The sequence below is a fragment of the Colletotrichum phormii genome, assembly GCF_030913505.1.
Source record: "Colletotrichum phormii strain CBS 102054 chromosome Unknown BDP81scaffold_3, whole genome shotgun sequence".
Classification (NCBI taxonomy): Eukaryota; Fungi; Ascomycota; class Sordariomycetes; order Glomerellales; family Glomerellaceae; genus Colletotrichum; species Colletotrichum phormii.
The window spans coordinates 2,592,816-2,610,741 of NW_026851445.1; the positions used below are offsets into that span (position 1 = coordinate 2,592,816).

General features: G+C 50.9%; 1 protein-coding gene across 1 annotated transcript; it reads right to left on the minus strand.

Moving 5' to 3' along the window:
• Positions 1 to 3,343: 3,343 nt before the first annotated feature.
• On the minus strand, positions 3,344 to 6,776 carry BDP81DRAFT_419136 (heterokaryon incompatibility protein-domain-containing protein). The gene has a single exon (XM_060589747.1). The coding sequence runs from the start codon at positions 6,586 to 6,588 to the stop codon at positions 3,739 to 3,741; it is 2,850 nt and encodes a 949-aa protein (XP_060450122.1). The 5' UTR covers positions 6,589 to 6,776; the 3' UTR covers positions 3,344 to 3,738.
• Between the last annotated feature and the right edge of the window lie 11,150 nt (positions 6,777 to 17,926).

Here is a 17,926-nt window from a genome sequence, read left to right on the forward strand (position 1 = left end):
TTACTACCTCTTACTAGCCCCTATCCGGGAGGGCTCTGACACACAGTCTTTAGATCTCCTAGCACAACAGCTTACGGACTATCTTATCAAAGCACTCACGGCTTCCACAAAGCGCACGCTCGGGAAAGGTACAGGGAGACCATACTAGAGCGAAAGCTACACACGTAAACACCGAGCCTATACGAATAAGCAAGCGATATTAGTAAGACTCCGCGCAGCCGGAGTGAACTGCCAATGGGAAGAAGAGGAGGTCGAAGCTCTAAAACAGGACTTCCTCTACGAGTTTAAACGCTCCAAGGATGCCTTTTGGAAAGATAAGATCTCCTCAGCCTCCTTAAGCAAAGATATATTTGAAATAGTCGGTTAGTACAAAGCCACAGGATCCTTTCAGACCCCGCTACTCCGAGATGTAGATAACCAAGACACGCTTGTCTCACAACCAAAAGAGAAGCGCGACTTATTTACCCGCGTCCTCCTTAGAAACGCTGCAATCTCCGAGGACATACCAACAGAAAGCCTAGTCTTACAAAGGCAAGCTATGCTTCCTTTCCCGCAGGTTACGAAGGACGAGGTACGGTCTTCGGTTCTCACCGCGGGAAACACGACTCCTGGGACCGACGGAATCACTACGACTGCTTTAAAAATAGCATGGCCAGTTATCGAGGATATTATCCTCTTACTTTATAGCGGGTATATACGCGAGGGTTAGTATCCTACTTGTTTTAAAGAAGCAACTCTCGTGATCCTAGCAAAACCGGGAAAAAGAGATAAGACACTCCCGCGCTCCTATAGGCTAATTACGCTCTTAGCCGTCATTGGAAAAGGCTTGGAGAGACTTATCGCTAGACGACTTACCTGGATCGTAGTTAAATATCGTGTTCTGCACGATCAATAGTTTGGAGCACTCCCTCTTCGCTCTTATAGCGACCTCATCGCAGCGGCTATCCACGACATCGAGTACGCCTAGTAAAGAGGCCTGATTACCTCTATGCTTATGCTCGATATAAAAGGGGCTTTCGACGCCGTGCTCCCAGGACGACTAGTCCGACGCCTCTACGAACAAGGATAGCCGGAGAACCTCGTACGCTAGGTCTCAAGTTTTGTTACCGGAAGGAGAGCAAGAATAAGGCTTGATAGGGAGGTAGGAGACGTCTTCGGTCTCGAATACGGACTATTATAAGGCTCACCCGTGTCTCCTATTCTATTCATGCTCTATATTGAACCTCTTTTCAAGCTAAGCATAGCTCGCCTAGGAAGGAAGGGATCTCGTTTCGGCTACGCCGATAAGGTCGCTATCTAAGCAAGCTTAACATCACTAAAGAATAACTATAATATCCTAACTAAAGAATAGAAAAAAACCTTAGGATAGGGCGCGACGGAAGGAATCACTTTTAACCTTAATAAGTCCGAACTAATCCACTTCACCAAGAAACAAAAAGATAAAAACCCATCAATCACAATAGGTTTGCCGGATAGGAAGTATTATACAGTTCAGGCTATCAAAGAAGGCTCTTCTCTACGCTAGCTCGGCGTTCACTTCGACCGTAAACTTATATTCAAGAGTCACGTAAAAAACCTCTCTATAAAAGCATACTAAGTAGTTAATAGACTATAGGGACTAGGGAACACTGTCTAGGGCGCGCCTACGTACTTACTTCGTCGAGCGATCACCTCTTATATATTACCCACTTAGTACTATGCATCTGAAGTATAGTGGCCCGGTAAGAGCCGGATAAAGAATGGACGTACTATCTCAAACGGGGTTAGTAGTCTACTATATTAACTAGACGCGACGCAAACCAAAGCTATTAGAGCGATGGTCCCCGTATATAGAACTACGCCTATACCGATCCTATAGCGCGAGGCGGCTCTACCCCCAGCAGAGGTGATACTGGACGCGAAGCTCCACACAGCGTCCACTAGAATCCATCGTCTGGACGAGCGATACCCTCTCCGAACGAGACTCAGGGACAAATCAGGACTAGACTCACGGCTATGACGAATAGTAAGCCTCGTAAGCAAAAATACCGAATACATCGATCCGTTAGAACTCCCCCCTTGGGAGCAACTAGCGGACTGGCAGACAGCCCTCGCCAGGGTCGGCTACGAACCTAATAAGACCAAAGAAGAACAGGCCCTCTCCTTTGCAGGCAGGATGGCAACTTTCTCCAAGCGGGACATTATTGTCTATACTAACGGGTCCTAGATGTCGGACGGCAGTAGTACCTCCGCCGGAGCAGGCTAGGTAGGGTACCAAGCTATACGGCAGATCTTCCGCGGATCCGAACTACTCGGCTCCTAAACTAAGGTATATAATGCGGAGGCATATGCTGCGTATTACGGCCTGATGGAAGCCACCCGGGCTCCTACGGCTCGTATGGTAGATAACGTCCATATCTGCCTCGATAACCTCGTAGTTACGGCTAGACTATACTCCCAGAGCACAGGAAGCAGCCAGGCTAGATTTAGGGCCTTCAATAGGCTCTCTTCCTCCTAGACTCGGAGACAAAGAGAGAGCTGGACAACCCCCGGCAGGGTTTATGTTTGGTGGTGCCCTGGGCATACGGGAGTACCAGGAAATGAAGAAGCGGATGCTCTAGCCAAGGAAGCCTGCAAACTAATCTCAAAATCACAACCACAGCCCTTATTAGCGCACCTAGAAAGGCAAGCTAAAGTAGCTACCTTCCAAGCCTTTGCCAGAAAATGGCTGTCCCAATGCCCTCGGCAATATGCCGACCTCGAGATAATTCTTTACCCTAAGCCGCCCGAACTTTGCCTCCCTCGGCACTTACTAGGAAGGCTATACGCAGTAAGATCCTATTATAGAGACTTTGTAGTATACCACGAGAGATTCGCTCATTAAGATGCGTTGCTCAATTGCAGCTATGGGAAACCTAAGATACCAGTCCATTTCTACTTCTGTAAGCGTGGACGCAAGGCTACACCGCGCTACCTCCGCTAACGTATAGCTAAAATAAGTATTAATTTCTTACTAGGTTCTGCTAAGGGAGCCTCTCTTTTATGCGAATGGATAGAGGAGACCAATTTCTTTTCCGAAATTTGCCCGAGTCATTGAATAGGAACGTTAGGTGAAGACGGTAGCCTGTAACATAGTTTAGATTAGTATAGACCATGTCGACATAGCGCCCGGCACGTCCTTTTGTTACCAGACGTTAAATACATCATCATCATCATTAACTTTGAGGTACGGACCCCGTATGTTTAGAATACGGAATCCGTACGGTAAACATACGGATAAAGGATATGTTCAGAATCAAGACTTGTATATAGGATGGACTCGAGCCGGACTCTAGGACAGACTTTCCATAGCTCTTCAGCAATTAACTTCGTATCAGGATTAACATCCGCTTTCAGCTACTACCTTGACAAGACTACGACTGATCACCGAAGCCTTACCTACCCTTACGATTGACAGACATAGTTTCCTTGAAACTATTCCACGACTACGATTACTGTTACCAGTTCCGCAGCCTCAACTTCTGCAAACTACCCCTACGACTAGCTGGCCGTAACACTATTATACTAAGAGTAGATGCTAAGAAAAATTAGGCGAGAGGGAAGTTAAAACTGGATGGCTATGGCAATAAAATATCAGATGAAAGTAGCAAAAGCCAAATTCTCAGAACGTCCTTTAGCCAGGTCCAACATAAACATTAGCTGTTATAAATTTCTTAATTCCCAAACATTTTAAGACTCCAATTTTCCTCCTGCACCATCTCACTCGAGGATCACCCGAGTCCACTCCGGCTGTACTCTCATCCAAGCTGACTTGAATATTTTACCCATGCCAACCCTTTCCGCGAATTCTCTTCTGGTGTCCCATTTAATGGCCATGACATTGAACAATGGCAGATCCACAACATCAACCCGCTCCTCGTTTCCCCAATACTGGGAGTCCGACATAACGATAAGGACATGTTCTTCAGTCAATATGGTTTCGTTTTGGCTCGTGCATGTGAGAATCATGTGTCCCACGATCTTGTCTTCTTCGTCAAGTATTTCGACCTCATTGATCTCGAACTGTTTGCAAGCAAATAGCTTTCCTCCTTCACGGTCCCAGAGGGTTTCTATGCGCGTAGCCTTTTCCTGTGGCTTTCGACTGAGTTTGAACTTAGCCTGTTGTGTTTCGCAGACAAGGTTACGATCGCTGAGGGGAATATCAGGCGGGATGTAGGGAAGTTGTCGAAACCCGGAGGGCCTGTAGGACCTTTGATATTGCCTAGCTCTTTCAATGAATTGCTTCTCGATCTTGATAGCGTCCGAGCCGCAGGCAAAGCCCAGTCCATTGCCATTGATAGGTACGAGTCTCGCTCCAGTTTCGGTTGTTGAGTGGACAGGACGAGAATGTGGGTAATCATTCGAGTCCCTCTCCACAACGCACTTGTACCACAATATAAGTGGTCTGAAACGCTCTTCAGATTGTTCGCCATGTGCCATGTGCTTTTTCAGAGACAGATCCTCGTTGGCAGCCACTCGGAAAGGTTCCTCGAAACGAATTCCTGGACGAGCATGGTGTTTCTCATCCTCAATTTCGCCAGCCCTGTTATCCTTGCTCACTTGCCAGCCTGCCCAAGACCAGCTTGGCGCATCTTTGTTGTTTCTTTTCACAAGAAGCACTCCCTTAGCCGCGGGGGGTTGCCACAGGAGTGAAATGTCGAGAAATTCCTCTGGAAGACCATACAAAATATGAGCCTGGCGTTCCTCCGTTTGAATAGTGGAAGATTCATTGGATCGTCTCATAGCCTCCAGCACCGTCAAAAGGCCCATGACGCCGCTGAGAAAGTCCTTGGGTTTTGTCATATCCCGGCTGGTGTATTGCTCTAAAAGCTTCGCATATTCGCTGAAGAAGGGCGATCTCATTAAGAGTGGCGTGGTGTTCCAGTTGTGTTTGACTAAGGATTTGCCGGCTGTTGACGACATGGATAGGTAGGGAAATTGAGGAGGCCCATTCCCGGCGTGTATGGCGGGCATATCTTCTCTCAAAATCCCATGCCTGCAGTGGAAGCTAACATAGCTTTCGCCAAACACAAGCATTCGCTTCGATAGCATTTTCTCTTGTAAAGTCCAACCGCGGGTATCCCACTTGCCGTACGATTTGTCGTATTGGACCGCAAGTAACACATTGACGTTTTCCACAACCTCTTTGGCGATCTGTAGTTGTCCTGTGACTCGAGGTGACGATATCCCAGTCAGTCCGCTGGCGGCATCTTTGCCGGCTGCTGCTACTATAACCACCTGCGCGGAACTGTAGATGCTGTCCATTTGCCGTATCTGTGATTGACGCGCCTCTAAGTCGTCCCTGCCCCGTGTGTTTTCTGGCTCTTGAATGATGCAAAGACTGTCCACCCATAAGTAGCGAATTTTCAGCCGTTTGGCCACCTCAATGGCATCGGAAACAGTTCTGGCCACCTCTCTATCATGGCCAATAAGGGATTTGCTGAGGTCCATCAGATTTTCAACGCGCAGTTGAAGGGCTTGCTTTCCGGCCTCCCCCCAGACATAAGACAGAGCAGCGTACTTGATCCCTTTGCTACCGAACGGTGGTTGGACAACCTTGTTCTGAAGAACGTCAATAAGCCTGAAATGCTCTCCTGAAGGTGGTCTTAAATTCTTTGACCAAGCTGGCTCTCCACAATTTTTGCCGTGTTGCTCAGTACAATCACGCAGCCACACTTTGCAATCACTCTCGACTCGAACTTTTTCCTCCATTAGGTTTCCATATCGGAGACCTAATGCTGCGCTCTGATATTTAGATGCAACACGGAGGTTGAAAAAGCATAGAAGAGATAGCTGGGCCTGTGGTGAATTGCCATATCCATAAAGCCCGACCTCAATTAGTCCTGCGTTTGGGCTGCCAACTCCGTGTACCGTAACGCACACAGCAGCAGGTAGCTTGAAATCTTTTGATGCAATGACAGAGGCAGCTAGACTCCCGGCGGCGCCCAAGGCTGAGAAGACACCTTTCAGTCCATCGTTCTTCTCTGAGGCAGCCCCCTGAGTAGCTGCCCCGGCAGCTCCAGCGGTGACAATGACGCCGCTTTGCATAGCCGCTTCATGACCCTTGTTGCGAACCTCTATCATTTCCGCGTTTCCTTCTCCCGACCGACTTTGCTCAAGTTCGATTTTGTTCCTTCCTCTCCCAAGTGGATGAGGAATACTCATGACGTTATCCTCGAACCAGCTAATTCCACGCGCCCAAGCTTCGAAGCTCTTATCCTGCTGCTTCTTGGGCATATGTTCTCGAATTGCCGGATGGTTGAAGGGATCGTTTCGTACTATTGCATCGAAAAGCAACATACAGAACGTACATTTACGTTTCTTCGAGTGCTTTATGATATTGAACAAAGAGATGACGTAGACGTTTGGATCGGCCGCCACTGATTCGTTCACGGGTGAAAGGAGCGTGTTAAACTGGCGGAAGTCTATCAAGCCACACTCGTTGCAAAGTCCTTCGGACTTATGCGTCGGCGTAGGGTTTCCGGTTGGCGATGTTGCAGGTGCTGCGGCTGCCGTCGGTAATGATGAGGATGGCCACGAGGGGAAAACCCTCCTAAAAGTATCATCCATCCTTGTTACAGTGAGAAAATTGTGGACAATGATCAACGTTGATAATTAAAGAGAAAATTTCGATCTTGGGGTTTGGAGAAATGAAGACGATTGTACTGCTGGCGGACTTGGAAATATATCAGTGGATATGCAGGCAACTCATTTAAATCTTATGGGGAGGCTCAAATCAGGCTGAGCGGTAGTGTGATGTTACACAGGACGGAAGCCACGTAATGAGTTGCACAAGGCAGAGTCGGCCAAATTAATTAACGTATTGGCCAGCACACCCCTCTGGACGCTTTTATTTCTTTTCCTTGGCAGTCGGGCCATTTAAATCAGGCTGACAGGTTTGCTTCTGGCACTAACTGGATATGCCACTAGTTTTGCAAACAATTACTATATTCTCAAGCCAAACTCTTGAATGTTTCAAATGCCTGATGTACGTTTGGTGTGGCTTGCAGGGGGGGGAGAATTCCAGCTGTGGAATGCTTCAGCCTCCAGCTCCCTGCAGGTCGTCAAAAGTGGATGATACGTAGAAAACGTAAAATGTAATGTAGCAGTTGATAGGCTTGAGGGCCAGGCAGCAATGGTGGTGGTGGTGGCGGTGGTGTGTGTCGCTTAGCTATCTGGGTGTGCTGATGTCACTGACGGGGCTGACCGGTTTGGTGCGTATGGACTTTGTTCTATAGCCACCCTCGTCCTCTATTAAGGATAGTGGTGTCGTCCATAATCGTGATGATATTGATTGACTATGTTGTTATTGTATCCTTCAAATGTAGCTAGGAAAATCCCTCATCTGAGGCACCTGGATTCCTGCGTTCTCATTGGCTGGTCTCAGCCAGATTATTATGGGCCCAGATTGCTCGTTCTGGTCCGAGCATATCCAGTCAATTCCACTTCCGCACTTCAACAAGTGGCTTTCCTCAACCTTACAAAGTTAAGCGCCTATGCGAAGGTCTTTAGGCGCTAGATTATCTAGAAGAGTAAGATCCTACTATACTAATGACATGCCGAGAGCATCAGCCGAGCATAGCCGAGAGCATCCCATGTGAAGGGCTCGGCCCGTAACTGTAAGGGGCTGGCCCCTAGGCTTGTTCAACGTAGAGGTGCCGTTGATTGACTATTCTAAGCTGAGAGGAAAAGGAGGAATTACAGGGATGCGCGTATCCCATCGAGGGCGGATGGACCCCATTTTCGCCAAGCCTCGAAGTACCCATTAGTTACCCATTATTATTACCCCGCATTGAAAGGGGTACTTGACGATACGTCACTTATCCCTATGCTCTTTTGCCTATTATCACCACGATTACTACCATTTTGATTGATGCTGAGATGTCTTCTGGTGATTCTGATACCTCTATTGCATCTAATGCATCTGTTACTTCTGTACGCAGCTGTATAGTAGTTGAGGTCCAGCCAGAAGATCTTTAGGGCGACGGCTCTCCACGCCATATACCCTTCGGGAGGTCGGCCGCAAGGGCGGCTGCGCCCTTGCCGCCACGGCGTTAAATATAACACACACACACACACTGCTGCCTGTAATGCAGACTGTACGCCCGAGCGCTGTGACGCAGCTACAGTCCGACCTCACGAACCTCCGGCTACCGGGCATGGCCTTCCGGGCTGCTTCCGGCCTTTTGACGTGCCGACCCGGGCATAAGAGATACGGCAGCTGCTTGCAGCCCAGCTTATCCAGCAGTTTGGCCCATCAGCAGACGGGCGAAGACTTTCACGACCTAGGCGGGCTACAGACAAAAGGAATACCTCGATTCCATGGGAACAGCATAGAAAGGGTTCAAGGAAGGTTAATTCGCCTTGCTCTTATTGTGGCAGTAGGAAGCAGCAGCCTCTAGGCGAGGTATCTGGGAATACCCGCACTAGAAGGAAAACACAGAAGGGCTGCTTAGATTATAATGTACCATTATGTATTGATAGAGATTGCTGGTACCTCTGGCATGCCCAAAATCTATAGAGATTAGAGGTACTAGAGATCTATTGGTCAACTCAAAGGGTCCCCAGGCCCTTGTTGGCTCTACCCCGCCCTTGGCGAAAATGGGGTCCATCCGCACTCGATGGGATAGCTATGGCATAACAGGCCCGGACTCAGCGGTGTACTGCGGCAGAATGGTGGCTCCGGTAGAGCCGGAGATCTTAACCGGGCTCCAGCCCGTGACATCACCCCCCTGTTCCCCTCCGCCGGGGCACTCGCGGCGCCAATGCTGAGGAGTAGAGTAGAGTAGAGTAGAGTAGCCGCCGCCCACGGCCCCGGCCCCCTAACATACTGGCAACTACAAACACCTACTAGGTGATGGTTGAAATCCTCACCAAATGGAAAAGTGGGGGGTGACATGCATGGGGTAGGTGTTGGTTGAATGTTAGGGGGGTAGGTGTTGATTGAAAGAACTCAGCCGATTCTAGAGTAAAACGTTAGCTTTAAGTTGTAAAATATAACATAAGTATAGGATATGAAGTATGCTAATTTTAGAAATAAAACTACATTAGATTAATTTATGAGTAATTTTATTGCTGAAGCTATAGTTTTGATGTGGTGTTCGCCGCTCCACCCCCCCGCATCTATATGATTGGACCACATCTCTACTTCCCCCCATGGACGGCTGGCCCGTGCGCTGAAGAGGATTCCACATTTGGGAAGTTGATGGGTCGCACCCACACGTTACTATGGTTACCCCATGTCGTAGAAAACATTCATAGAACGAGAAGTATAAGTTAGTATAACTATCGACGATAGGAATAGATATTTCAATCTAAAGATAATCGTTACGACGCCATCAATAATGGAACCATTTATGGTTGCTGAGTCGTTTTGTCTGCTTATTTGCACATCTTGTCAGTTTGCAGTAGTTGCTAACGAGTCGGCCGCACATTTGAGAACGCGTCATTCGTCTATTCAACCTAAAGAGAGATGTGCTATTGTCTGCAAGATCGAGCAAGAGACGACAGTGTATAAAACACAGTCTGATGTTGCAGGGCTAGAGCATCCCAGCCCACATATAGCGGCAATCCCATACATCATAGCGCCACGTAACGACGGCATACGATGCGATATGTGCTCGTATGTATGTATCCGGCTGCAGACTATGCAGCAGCACTGTCGAGAGAAACATGAGTGGGTGAATGAGTGGAAGAAGGGGGGCGACGTGAGTAAGAAAAGCCAGTAGCCCCGACGGCTGCCATGGATAATAGGCGTCCAATGCCAACGCTTCTTCCTAAGCCGAGCCGGTAGCCAGTGGTTTGAGGTGGCCCGGGGATAGACGGCCGATGAGTCTCTGTAAGCCGCTCCGAACAGACGCCCGGCGCAGCAGGCAATGGACCGCGTTCGAGATCTCCGGGAAGTCCAAGTAGAACGTGTGAAGACTAGCCACGACGAGCTGATCCGCGTCGCCAACGAAAAGCTGGAGCCCAGCCCATGGCTAGCCCGCGTAGGGTGGGCGGTGCACTTACAAGGGCTCAGTGCCAGCGCACTATTCAACACCACAGGACCCATTAATGAAGATGAGGTCGTGCTCCAGGCGATGTGGGCGACGGTCGACAGCGTGCTAGACCAGGCTCGAGCGACGTCTGCGCCCAACGCCGTCGGGCTGGCCGTGCTGTTCGAGGCGCAGCGTATAGAAGCGTACGTCAAACCAAGGAGGCCGTTTGATAACCGCATGGAGGATGATACGTGGGCGAGATATAAGGGCGTGTGGCGATGTCTCTTAGGTGTCTGGTTCCGCACACAGGAAATGGACGACGATAAGCGGCCACCGTATAAACTGACGTCGTCACAGGGAGAAGCGTGGGACTCGTTCGAGCAGATGGCGGAAGCAGCCAGCACGGGGACGGGGCACTAAACTCCGGAGAAGCTGGAACGCGCAGCGCTTAACATGCTCATCAGCATGCTGGACCACCAGCTGAAGGGCGGAGACTACAGCAGTGCTCTTCTTAGCGCACTCGCGGTGATGGGTATTACCGAGGATGGCGGCTGGGTTCAGATTATAGACTATATAACGAAGTACTTAGCCGTTATCAAGGTAGTGCGTATGCTAATGATCTATTAGGCATATACCGAGCGGCATGACGAGGTTGCCGAGCTAGAAAGATCTCTAGGGAAGGATAAAGCAGAGAACGCGGCGCAGAGTTTGTTCTAGTATATGTGGGCGAAGATGCGGCGGTTCATAACGCACACGACGGGCGAGAAGGACGTAGAGCCGACGCCAATAGACTAGATTCTCGAGACGCGGACGTATAGTATATATATCTAATATAACATAGCAGCGGCGGGTGTCATGGACTGGGTGGGCGATCGCGTATCATATAGACGGGTACGGTTCACGATAGGGCAGCTGTTAGACGCACTGCACGAGCTAGTCCGAGAGACGCGGGAGCTATTCGTAGAGCTAACGGCGACGGAGGATTTAGGTTTGCTAGACGGTCCCGAAAGTAACGTGCGGTCCTAGCTACTAGCTATCCTAACATACTGGCAACTACAAACACCTACTAGGTGATGGTTGAAATCCTCACCAAATGGAAAAGTGGGGGGTGACATGCATGGGGTAGGTGTTGGTTGAATGTTAGGGGGGTAGGTGTTGATTGAAAGAACTCAGCCGATTCTAGAGTAAAACGTTAGCTTTAAGTTGTAAAATATAACATAAGTATAGGATATGAAGTATGCTAATTTTAGAAATAAAACTACATTAGATTAATTTATAAGTAATTTTATTGCTGAAGCTGTAGTTTTGATGTGGTGTTCGCCGCTCCACCCCCCCGCATCTATATGATTGGACCACATCTCTACTTCCCCCCATGGACGGCTGGCCCGTGCGCTGAAGAGGATTCCACATTTGGGAAGTTGATGGGTCGCACCCACACGTTACTATGGTTACCCCATGTCGTAGAAAACATTCATAGAACAAGAAGTATAAGTTAGTATAACTATCGACGATAGGAATAGATATTTCAATCTAAAGATAATCGTTACGGCGCCATCAATAATGGAACCATTTATGGTTGCTGAGTCGTTTTGTCTGCTTATTTGCACATCTTGTCAGTTTGCAGTAGTTGCTAACGAGTCGGCCGCACATTTGAGAACGCGTCATTCGTCTATTCAACCTAAAGAGAGATATGCTATTGTCTGCAAGATCGAGCAAGAGACGACAGTGTATAAAACACAGTCTGATATTGCAGGGCTAGAGCATCCCAGCCCACATATAGCGGCAATCCCATACATCATAGCGCCACGTAACGACGGCATACGATACGATACGTGCTCGTATGTATGCATCCGGCTGCAGACTATACAGCAGCACTGTCGAGAGAAACATGAGTGGGTGAATGAGTGGAAGAAGGGGGGCGACGTAAGCAAGAAAAGCCAGCAGCCCCGACGGCTGCCATAGACAACAGGCGTCCAATGCCAACGCTTCTTCCCAAGCCGAGCCGGCAGCCAGTGGTTTGAGGTGGCCCGGGGACAGACGGCCGATAAGTCTCTACAAGCCGCTCCGAACAGACGCCCGGCGCAGCAGGCAATAGACCGCGTTCGAGATCTCCGGGAAGTCCAAGCAGAACGTATGAAGACCAGCCACGACGAGCTAATCCGCGTCGCCAACGAAAAGCTGGAGCCCAGCCCATGGCTAGCCCGCGTAGGGTGGGCGGTGCACTTACAAGGGCTCAGTGCCAGCGCACTATTTAACACCACAGGACCCATCAATGAAGATGAGGTCGTGCTCCAGGCGATATGGGCGACGGTCGACAGCGTGCTAGACCAGGCTCGAGCGACGTCTACGCCCAACGCCGTCGGGCTAGCCGTGCTGTTCGAGGCGCAGCGTACAGAAGCGCACGTCAAACCAAGGAGGCCGTTTGATAACCGCATGGAGGATGACACGTAGGCGAGATATAAGGGCGTATGGCGATGTCTCTTAGGTATCTGGTTCCGCACACAGGAAATGGACGACGACAAGCGACCACCGTATAAACTAACGTCGTCATAGGGAGAAGCGTGGGACTCGTTCGAGCAGATAGCGGAAGCAGCCAGTACGGGGACGGGGCACTAAACGCCGGAGAAGCTGGAACGCGCAGCGCTTGACATGCTCATCAGCATACTGGACCACCAGCTGAAGGGCGGAGACTACAGCAGTGCTCTTCTCAGCGTACTCGCGGTGATAGGCATTGCCGAGGATGGCGGCTGGGTTCAGATCACAGACTACATAACAAAGTACTCAGCCGTTATCAAGGTAGCGCGTATGCTAGTGATCCATCAGGTATATACCGAGCGGCATAATGAGGTTACCGAGCTAGAAAGATCTCTAGGGAAGGATAAAGCAAAGAACGCGGCACAGAGCTTGTTCCAGCATACGCGGGCGAAGATATGGCGGTTTATAACGCGCACAACGGGCGAGAAGGACGCAGAGCCGACGCCGATGGACTAGATTCTTGAGACGCGGACGTACGGTATGCATATCCAATACAACACAGCAGCGGCGGGTATCATGGACTGGGTGGGCGATCGCGTGTCATACAGACGGGTACGGTTCACGATGGGGCAGCTGTCAGACGCACTGCACGAGCTGGTCCGAGAGACGCGGGAGCTACTCGTAGAGCTAACGGCGACGGAGGATTCAGGTTTACCAGACGGTCCCGAAAGTAACGTGCGGTCCCAGCTACCAGCCATCCCATAGTCATCGATCGAAGACGACCACAGCAAGACAAAGCCGGGCTACTCATTTCTCGCCAACGACCGCAATAGTTAGGTTTCTAGCGGGGACGGCTGGCTGTTCATACGGCTGGCGCAGTCACCCGCCGCAGCAGAGCGCTGGGGACTGAGCAGCACAAGCAACGGTTGTAGGTCAACAGACCGACCGTTCCAGCCGTCAGCTGTGCAGGAGTTCGAGAGGACATTTGAACGACTCCGCGAGCGACTATAGATACTTCTACATATACTTAACGGGCAGCCGGCGCGGGCGAGCGAGCTTGCAGGTCTACGGACGGTCAATACGGTCAACGGGAGCGTCCGCAACATACTAGTACATAACAAGATATTATACTTCGTCACGGCGTACCATAAAGGGTACCGGACGACAGGCCAGGCGAAGGTGATCCACCGCTATCTACCGAGGGAGGTCGGCGAGCTTATCATATGGTATCTGTGGCTCATCTTGCCATTCTGGTAGGAGGTACAGGGCATCATGTACGAGGCCAGCGGATACAGCGCGTTCTTATAGGTAGACGACATTATTCGGCAGATGGACCCGGAAGAAAGCAGGACGGTAGTAGTATTGAAGAACGGAGGGATAACACAAACGTCAGGATAGCAACAATCGCAGTACAAATATAGACGAGGCAGGGGATGAGAGCACATACGTAGGCGATTAGACGTAGAAAGATGAGCGAACGTAGACGATAGATAGGGCGCGGCGGATTATATAGCGCACCAGTATGAGGCTACTGGGATGCTAGGTTAACGTAAGTATATAGCGGTATATAGCTATCGGTATTACTAACCGCTACTTGAACGAGTCGTTTGGCCGGCCGGGTGGAGACGACGAAGGCTTGGGGTCGGACGAGGGAATAGACGAGGTCGAGGATAGCCCGTAGGACTTATAGGCGGGACATAGTACGCGGCTAGTAGGCATGATCTACGTACGAGAGCTTATATAGTTCGGTAGTGGTCTCGCAGCGAGGTAATAATAGTTCCATAGAGTTAGCTATTAATATATAGGTTTCTAAGGTTCGGCGCCAAGGATTCGGAGTCGAAATAGGACTCCGCGGGATATAAGAGGAAAAAGACGGAGGCGTACGAAGGGCCACAGCTCGAGGCGAGGCTCCGACGGTTCGAGAAGCTAAGGAGGATAGACTTAAAAGGCCAGCTACGGTAATGACGGGGGACGACTCGGCGGGGTTCCGCAGAAACCAGAGAGAAGCGGTGCTCGCTATCGCCAGCGGGTACACGCCGATCGTGCAGGTAATAGGGACGGGCGGCGGCAAGAGCATCTCGTTCATGTTACCGGCGTTCTACTCGCCGGACGGGGTAACGGTGGTTATAACGCCGCTAGTAGCGCTACGGACAGATCTACACAGGCGATACGTTAAGGCGGGGATCACATCGCACGTATGGCAGAGCCGGAAGAACAACCAGGCGGCGTCTATTATCTTCGTTACGGTCGAGTCAGCCGTTATAAAGGGGTTTAAAAACTTTATCGTACGGCTAGAAGGGAGGTAAGCGCTAGACCGTATCATTATAAACGAATACTATATCGTACTAAAGGGTTCACGGAGCTTCCGGCCACGGCTTAGCGAGCTCGGGGAGGCGATTCGTAAGTTCGGTATATAAATAATATGCTTAATAGCGACGCTTATGCTAAGGGACGAAGTAGTATTCTTCCACGCGATGCGACTAGAGGCAAGTCGTGTAAGCATGTTCCGAACAGCAACGACGCACAAGAACATAGGATATTCCGTCGTCATAGCAAGCGACAGGATCAGTGACGAGGACGACGGTGGCGCAGAACAAGACGAAGATGACGCGGCGCTCAAGACACTTGACACGGTTAAGGCCGAGGTATGCCGGGTAGCAGTCCAGTGGGTACGTGAGCTTCTGGCCAGCGGCGGGCGAGGCAAGGCGGTGGTATACGCCACGTCAATCGAGCGGGTAGAGCATTTAGGATCAGTGCTGGGGTGCGCCACGTTCTTCAGCGACGTCGACTCGACAGAGGGCAAGGCGGCTCGGCTCGAGGCGTGGCGTCGAAGTAACGGGGCCGAGGGCGTCGTAGTGGCGACGAACGCATTAGGACTGGGCATCGATATCCCGGACGTACGGCTCGTAATCCACGCCGACATGCCAACGGGACTCCACCGATTCGTGCAGGAGAGCGGGCGAGCGGGGCGCGACGGGCAGCCGAGCATATTAATCGTAGTACGCCGCAGCGGCAACAGCAGCGGATCGTAATAGGAGGCGGCAATAAAAGAGTATCTCGCCGGCGACGAATATAGACGGGTTATTCTCGACCGAATAATAAACGGGAGAAGTAACCGTTCTAGCTATAAAGAGGACGAAGAAGTATACGACGTCTACCGCGGGGGCGATCCAGGGTTAAGATTAAGGTTCGTTCTCGGCTATAATAACAGGATAGCATAGTAAAAGATAGTAAAGGAGGCCGGGCAGCGTTCTATATACTAGATAGGTATATAAAGCTAGACTAATAGAAAGTTAGGGTAGAGAAGATAGGTAAGGCTAGCGAAATAGAAGCATTTCTTACGTAGCTTTACGGGCGACGTAAGAGGTATATATTATATTTAGGGTAAGAGACGACGAGAGGTATATATTTTTAATACCCGAGGAGGGTAGAGACGGAGTAGATATAGGTATAGTAAGGTATAAGGACTACCGAGCGGGAGATATTCGGTAAGAGGCGTCTCGAGCTATTCTCTAGCTACTTTTACTACGGGTTATTATAGGAGTTTTGTAAGCGGTAGGAAGGCGAGGTAAAGGACGGCGGGCGGTTTCACTAGGTAAAGGGATAAGCGTACCAACTAGGAAGTATACTAATAGAAGTATTTACGGCCAGTATAGTAAAACTTCTAGAGGTGGTATGGAGCGGCGTATTCGAGGAGCAGATGGCTGCTAAAGGGGTGCAGATTATAAAAGATGGAAGAAAGGGTTGGGATACGTTTTATATGTGGCTGGGAGGGCGAATTCTCGATCAAGACCCGGGTCGGCGGGCACGTATACGCAAGCTCGCTGCTGTGCTTTTGTGCAGCGCTAGGGATCCGATCTCGTCCGCTCGGGTATACCGAGCCGCACTTATATACGGGCATACTAGCAGCCATCTTGTGGTGGTGCCGGCTCTTCTTCTTGGAGGCGGCGTTCGAGGACCAGCCACGGGACCAGGACGAGGTCGGGGTTCCGGCAGTACTTACGTTCCGGGACCAACATGCCGCTTGGATATGTATGGGCGCGCATATAATCGCCAGCACCATATCGGATGGATAGCGCTCGGGAAAGGCTGGCGGATGCGGATGGGCGGGCAGCTATCGGTACGTTGGGCGGATGACGGCGAGTTGCTATTCTATAACGGCGAGCGTATCGTCGTCCGGGACTTCACGCGGGCGCTCCGGGACCAGGTCGTCGACGCACGGAAGCTACTCGGTATACTGTACGGGGGGGACTGGAGCTGATCAAGACGCGTATTAAGCTAGGACGGCTCGTCGATAGTATAGTGCGGCTCGGGGCTAGCTAGTCATTCGCAACGAAGGCGGAGAACGACTAGCTAGAGCCCGGACCGGCGGTGGTGATAAGGCAGCTCGGGGCGTCGATATAGGACCCGAGAAAGCAACAGGTCAAGCGAGAGGGGGTTCGGCAGTGGCTGCGACGGCTGAAGATGTTCCGGGAGGTACTGATGGTGCTCGTCCACGCATAGGGCGGGCTGCCCGGCCGAGGGCCCGAGGTAGCGACGCTGCGGCACTGCGACTCGTGGCAGCTCATCCGCAACATCTTCGTACTCGACGGGCAGGTAATAATCGTAACGGACCGAGATAAGATAAAGGCGATCCGGGACAACTCGCGTAAAGTAGCCCGGTTCGTCCCCGACGTAATCGGGCAGATAATAATAGCGTATATTATAGATCATCCCGGCGGAGCGGGCGCTCCGGCATAAGGCCCAACTAGCCGAACCGCGCGGGAGCAGCTAGAGTTCATATGGCGAGACGGCAGCTCGCGGGTATAGGATACTAAGCAGCTCAGCCGGACGATAGCGCGCGTAATGCAGGCGGCGACGGGCATACGGCTCGGCATAGGACGATACCGGCTATAGCTATCGAGATAGGTCGTCGAATACGGGGACTCGCGCTAAAACAGATCGAGAGCCGGCTAGACGACGACGACGATAGGGCGAACGACGACGTCAAGGTCGATCCCGTCACTAGCGAGCCGGTATACTGCGGAGGAAGCTAGAATATCGTATAGGATCTAGCGTCGACTCATGGGAGCCGGGTTACGTAATATATTATATCGTATATATCGGGTTTCTAGGAAAGTTATAGCCGGAGATAATCGCGACGTTTAAGGAGATTAGCCGGCTATAGTATCGGTTTCTGGATGGGGAGGCGACCGGGGATGGCAAATAGAAACGGGCCGGCGAGGCGGCGGAGCACGGTACGCGATAGTAGGCGGGACTCGGCCGCTCTAAGTATATGCGGGGCAGGCCGCCGTAGAGGACGCGGAAGAGGCGATAGCAGCGGGGTTGTATAGGCTGCTCGGGCCCGGGGCGATATGGCGTAGTAGTAAGTAGGCTAAGAGTATACGCGCGATTATAGTACTAGAGGGTAGCTAGTCCGTTATGAGCGTGCTACCGACAGGGGCCGGTAAGAG